Raw genomic sequence first — 6,756 nt, forward strand, 5'->3', positions numbered from 1 at the left:
GGGCAGTGAATACATGTATTATTTGCAAAAGGGGCAATATTCTCATCTGTCTACAACCCAAGTCCCTCATGAGTAGTGCCCACACCCTCATCACAATACACTGGTAGGAATGAACATGTAGTCATTTTTCCCAGTGGTCTGAATGAAGCAGGGCAAAAGGAAGACCCACAGAATTCCTTCCACCAACCACTTCCTCCTACCCAGGGTCTGCTATGACACTGGAGCACACAAAATGGGCAAGGGCAGACAAAAATTTTATTATTGCTCCCTAAAGCCTCAGGCCATGAAACAACAAAGACCCTAAAATGAGAGTGGGGAGGAAGAAAGAATGGGAAAATCAGAATGACATGAAAGCTTTGAGGCTAATGGGAAGAATGTCCATTCCAGGGTGAGTCTTCACACTGGTCCCGTGTCCATGATAAGCTGCATATCAGTCTCAGGCTGCCGAAATCCCAGCTGGCCTAGTCCTTGAACTTGCAGACATAAGGTAACTTCTCAGTACAGTCGTACTTTTCCCACATCAGAAATCCTGGAGAGACAGAAGACATAAAAGAAATGGGGTAGGAGGAAGCTTGTGAACCTAATGAAGAGGAATCTCAGGTTCTGCCCTAGAAATTAAAGCCTCTCTCACATCTTCACCAAGGGAAGGAGACACACACACACACACAAAAGAGAGATGAAGGAGCCAAACCAATGTTGCATTTCCTAGCTCAGGAAAATTCCCTGAGGGTCAAGCTCAGGAATGCGGTGTGAGGGGTGGAAAAGGCTGGGAGAGGGGGCTCCTCTGTTTCTTACCTGTGCTTCTCAACAGGCTCCCACAGTGGCCGGGAGTTGCAATGGTACAAGGCTCTTTCTCCCAGGCAAGGTAGTTGAGCACATCACCGCTGCTCCACTCCCATCCATCGCCATTGGGCTCAGAGCCCTGTAGAGTAGAGGAAGCAGACAGGTAAAGGGAGCGGCCACTACAGCTCTCCTCATGGATCCCCTTACTGTAACACCTGTCTCCCTCCCAGCATCAGGGAACTGGCTCTGCTCCTCCAGATGCTGCCCCAGCGCCCGCTACATTGGAAAGCTCTTCCTTAACTGCTTGCTCCTACTGGCAAATCCCAGCCAATAATCACAAGACCTCTGCAACTACTCAATGTAGTATGTTACTTCTTGAAGAGTATTTGGTGGTGTGTTTGTGATTAGCCTCAGAATCTCAAAGACAACGTTTATTACATAGGGGGCAAAAACTGATTCTGTCTTTATTTAGGATTCCCTCAGAATAGTATGTACAGACTCCCTGAAGCCCAGAGGACTGATTTACAAGACCTCATGTGAGAATTGTGTAAAACACTTGACAAGAGGCACATTAACTTCATCTGAAATCTAGCGACCTCCAAAGGAGTCAGCTCTTTTCTTGGCCTCAAGGACTTCCCTTTCCCCCCAAACATCCCCCAGAACCTCCATTCCACTCTGTGATACTTCTTGGGCAGGTACAGGGAACAGGGAGTGGGCCTGGGTGACCATGGCCATCTGAGAGGTAGCAGAGAGGGGAGAACACAAGCGCACCAGAGTAGGGTCGTGGAGTCCAATCCAGATATTTGAGTAGCTGTTTGTAGTTCTGTTGACCAGGGAGGACACGAAGGATCCCTCAGCCCTACTGAGCACAGACACCAGGTGTCCAGAGGGCCGCTTCTGGCAGGCCAGCTGTGTGGGAAAGGGAGAGAAAGAGAGGGAGCCTGAGACCTCACAGGGGGGAGGCAGGGCAGGGGTAGCTCAGAGAAGGATTGTCTGAAAGATAAGGCGTTTGTTCTCATTCCCAAGGAGCTCTTGAGAATAAAGACTCCTCTCCCTGAGACTTGCATGGACTTTCCCTTGTAACCTCTAACCCCATATCTAACCACTCACATCTGCATCCATCCAAGATTTGGGTGACAGAAACAAGGCATAGCAGTGGGAGGAATAGGCCTTGGAGCCCTGTGGACAGCTGATCCGTGGAGAGAGTACTTCCTTCTGAGGGTCTTCACCTGGGATAAAGGAGATAAAGGGGAGGGATTGCGTGAAATGAAGAGTGGGTATTGGAATTGGGGTGACCTTGGGGTATGTCTATGAGGCTTGTCCTTGGGGAAGAAGACCACATTCCTGACTCCTTCTTATGTTTGCTCACATTTTCAGGAACTCTTGGTCTCTAAACAGCTTTACTAAATTAAGGACCATCTCTTCTCTTTTTACCCTTTCTCTTTATTCAATACTCCAACACTCCCCTCACTGTGGGCTGACTGTCTCTATACTGAGTCTTCCAATCCTCATCCTTCCCCAAATTTTGTTTCTGATCCTTCGCACTTTACCTCTGCAACCCACCAGCAGAAATCAGAGTGCACTGACAAATGAGAAGCCATCTCATTCCATTGTCAATGGGCCCCTGTGGTGGCTCCCACCACCCATTAACCCGAATGAAGGAGTGATGATGGAGGCATTACAGGGAGTTTCACCTTGTGGGGATACAGTTTCCATTACCACTGGAAACACACAGGAGCCCTTCCTGCCCTCCTTGGCTCTTAACACTCACTCAGTGCTAGAGGCAGAGAATGCTTACCTTGAACCTGGGATAGGAGCACCAGGCAGGAGAGCAGCACCCAGGCAAGGCTGGGCAGGGCCCTGGGAGGCAGCATTGGTGTCTGTGGCTTGGGGAGGAGTCAGAGGACACTGCAGGAGTGTGGTCAGAGGGAAGACTGCAGAGATGCACTGCTTCTTCTCCTTTCCTTTATCAAGTCCCCTAGTAATAAATTGATTTTGGTCCCATTGGTCTCCTTCTATAGTTATGGGATGAATTTGTGTATCTCTGTACCCTACCCCTGCATCCTCCCAGGGCAGCTGTGCTGAGTCTCAGAGCTCCTGTGCACTCTCAGGAAGGGACCCTCCTGCACCTTCTCCTGTGATGTATGAGGTAAAACCCCCATGGGTCTCATATGTCAGCTCCCACTTACCTGTCTTGCAGGGATCTAGGATAGTTTGCTGGTCAGGAAAGACCGGGCTTTTATAAGAGAATCTGAGGGAGGGGCATTGAAATCAATAACAGGAAAGTAGATACAGGATCATGGTCATATAAAGTGCTTGTCATTGATTCAAGAAAATTCCTGATATGGGGAGGAGACTCTTCCTGGTAAAGCCTAGGGACTGCCCCAGATGTTGCCTCTTTCCTGTCGGCCGGCCAGCACTTTCCCCAGGAACAGGTGAAGTTTGCTCTTCACCTGTTGCTCAGGTGAAGTCTGCCTCTTTCTGGTCAGGTGCCTGTGATATGAAATGTGCCATTCAACTTTTTAAGGTGAACATACAAAGGAGGAAATCTTCTGGTTGATCTCTTAAGAACTCACTTCTCTAGACAAACATATTTTTCTACCTTGTCTAGTAAGAGTAAATGAATGCTAGCTGTTAAGTGGAGGCTGGTACAGGAATTTTAAGTATCACAGTTGAGAGCATATAAAGAACTGGTGCTAAGAGTAGTAGTGACGGTTCATGGTTCTTGCTTATGCACAGTGGCTGGTTTTGAAGAAAATTTAGGATTATCTGACAAGTCAATAAATGAGCCAAAATCTTGAGGAAAATCAGATTAATGAACTTGCCTTGTCAATCTTTGGCAAGAAGGAGCTTCCCCAGAGCATAATGGCAATGTGGTAGAATGAGAGGCGATGAAGAAACATAAGGTAAAAGGAGAACCACATTCAAATGATGTAGATCAAAGGAAGTATGAATAATAGTTACAGAAGGGTACATCAGCACTGCACGAAATTCTAACCATACCCCATATTGCATTAAGTCAGATCTCTCTACTGCATCAAGATGCTCCCTGCCCCTAGCCTGCTCATGAGCTTCCTTGCTAGCCTTTTATTTGGCCATACATTAAAAGCCATTTTCATTACATTCTTATTGGAAAGATGGGCACATTCATGTGGGTATACTGAGGAAAGTTCTTTCAGTCAGGGTTACTACCGAGTTGGCAATTTGAAGCCTCAGACAAACATACTGTGTGAATCACACACTGTAGTTTGGGTTCAGTTGGGCCAGTCCAGGAAAAAGTTAGGCTGAGAATTCCTGCGGACCCTGCCTCTTACACTACGATATGGTTTGAATGTTTGCCCCCTTCACATATCGTGTTGATATTTGACCCCGATGTTGTAGGTGGGACCTTGTGGGAGGTGTTTGGGTCATGAGGGAGGATCTCTCATGAATAGTTTGGTGCCATCCTGGTGGTGATGAGTGGGTTCTCATTCCATTAGTTCACCCTAGAGCTGGTTGTTTAAAGAGGCTGGTGCCACCTACTCCTGCTCTTGCTCCTCTCTAACCATGGGACACACCTGCTCCCCCTTTGCCTTCTGCCTTGATTGAAAGCTCCTTGAAGCCTTCACCAGAGCAGATGCCATGCTCCTTGTACAGTATGCAGAACCATGAGCGAAATAAACCTCTTTTTCTTTACAAATTATTTAGCTTCATTTATTTCCTTTAGAGCAACACAAAATGGATGAACACGCTATTATGGTAATAAGCTATCTTGTGGTCGGGTGTCTATAGTAGGGATTTGTGATGAGGTCATGAAATTAAGCTCATAATTAATTCAAGTCTTCAATGTCAAAAAGTCAATAGAACTCCTTAAATTTAATCTACAAAGAAATATAGCAAACAGATTCTTTTGGTAAAAAGAAAAAAAGGATTGTTTTTCACAAAATTTATATTAAAAATATGTAAAATAATGCCATTACTATAGCAAGAACTCAGTAGAAATTTTTAAAGTTTAAAAAATATCACACAAATATAATCATTAAGATGATTAGGGAAGTAAACTTGCTATTTTAAAAGAATTACTTGAGAAGTTAATAATAGCAATCCCAAATCCCAAATGGAGTATGTCTTGAGCTCTTAAAAAGTTCAGTATCCAGAAGGAAAGAAATGGTTTTAGATTAAAAGAATCTGAAGAGACATAACAACCACATCTAGTGAGTAAATCTTAATTGGGTCTTGGGTAATAAAGTCATTCATTTGGGGGGGAAATTGGGGAAATATGAATATGGACCAATATTTGATTATGCTAGAATTTTAATTTTCTTTCTGGTGATAATGGTATTGTAGCTAAGTAGAGAATTTCCTGACACAGTTGATATTTATGATGAAATATATTCAGGTGAAACATCGAGATGTCTGAAAATTTCAAATTACTCAAGAAAAAGTGTGTGTGTGTGTGTGTGCATATGCATAAGTGATAAGTGAGACAGAAAGATAGGTTGAAGAGAAAAACAAAGTAAATATTGTAAAATGGTAACAATTGCTGAATCTAAGTGGAGGATATAAAGATGTTCATTCTTGCTGTCTACTTTTCTTTGTTTAAAATTTGTCAAGCAGAAAATGATAGTTTGACTTAAATGTTCCCATTAAAAAAATACATATATATTATTAGTTTTGCCATTATTACCCTAAGCAATGGCAAACAGAACAATATTTATTACATAGAATAATATATACATATCCACATTAAAAAGAATTTACAAATTCAAATAAAATATTAAAGTATTATAAATAAATAATAAAATATTTGACATGTTCAACTGTTGGGCAAGCTGATATATGACTATATAAACAAATAAATAGGTTGGGCACAGTGGCTCACACCTGTAATCCTAGCACTCTGGGAGGCCGAGGGGGGCAGATTGCTCGAGGTCAGGAGTTCGAAACCAGCCTGAGCAAGAGTAAGACCCCATCTCTACTATAAATAGAAAGAAATTAATTGGCCAACTAATATATATAGAAAAAAATTAGCTACAGGCATGGTGGCACATGCCTGTAGTCCCAGCTACTCGGGAGGCTGAGGCAGTAGGATTGCTTGAGCCCAGGAGTTTGAGGTTTCTGTGAGCTAGGCTGACGCCATGGCACTCACTCTAGCCTGGGCAACAAAGTGAGACTCTGTCTCAAAACAAACAAACAAACAAACAAAACAAATAAATAAAAACAAGGAAACACAATAGGGTAATCAATATTCTGTATCCAGTCAGAAAAAAATTCATGCCTTCAGAGTTAAGAGGAGTGATCCAGTCATCAGATTCCACCTTTCAAAGCAAAGTTTAAACAGTTTTGAGGGAGAAAAGCCTCTGAGTCCTCACTTATCTATAATGTGATCTGCTTTAGGCCCCATCAAAGAAGAGCCTGGGTTCTGCAGACAGAGGCCACATTAGAGGTGGCCCTTTATAACCTCTCTTATCCTTTCCAAGCTCTGCTTGGCTTACTGTGTCCCTGAATCTGCCTCATTACCAGGTATAAGGCAGTTAAGCTCAGGTCTTCAATGAGTTTATTATTAAAACTTAGTTTTGTTGTGTTTTTAACTGAAATAATGTAACATTTATAATATTATAATCACAAGGTTATAATATCCCTAACTTCAATGTAAAACTTGTTTCGTATGACAACTCACTAAACTCATTAAAGTTGAGTTGTTTTATGTTATTTGTAATTATTCTTCCTAACACTCTTTGATAACCAGGCAATGAGAAGGTTGTTCAAATACTATATTTATTAAGCTGGTTTTGTGTTACTTACAATCCACTTCTTGGTGATAAGGAAAGAATCTTTACTCATGGAGTAATCAAGGCTGTTTTAAGGAGTCTTGTGTCCATCTTGTACTTTTTATCCCTATTGCCTTCTTAATCAAATGATTTTTACATATAAGCCTTAGTATGGTTATTCTAAGGATTAAAACGAGGAGGAAATTATCACTTTGCAGGAGTA

The 6,756-nt window shown here is 42.7% G+C and overlaps 1 protein-coding gene across 1 annotated transcript; it reads right to left on the bottom strand.

The window, feature by feature from the left end:
- Positions 1-237: 237 nt before the first annotated feature.
- On the bottom strand, positions 238-2,757 carry LOC105854811 (regenerating islet-derived protein 3-gamma-like). Its single transcript, XM_012735379.2, has 5 exons — positions 2,582-2,757; positions 1,894-2,012; positions 1,555-1,692; positions 796-922; positions 238-529 (listed from the first exon to the last, which is right to left on the bottom strand). The coding sequence occupies exons 1-5, from the start codon at positions 2,655-2,657 to the stop codon at positions 462-464; spliced, it is 528 nt and encodes a 175-aa protein (XP_012590833.1). The 5' UTR covers positions 2,658-2,757; the 3' UTR covers positions 238-461.
- Positions 2,758-6,756: the final 3,999 nt, after the last annotated feature.

Source organism: Microcebus murinus, chromosome 3, assembly GCF_040939455.1.
Source record: "Microcebus murinus isolate Inina chromosome 3, M.murinus_Inina_mat1.0, whole genome shotgun sequence".
In the NCBI taxonomy this organism is placed as follows: Eukaryota; Metazoa; Chordata; class Mammalia; order Primates; family Cheirogaleidae; genus Microcebus; species Microcebus murinus.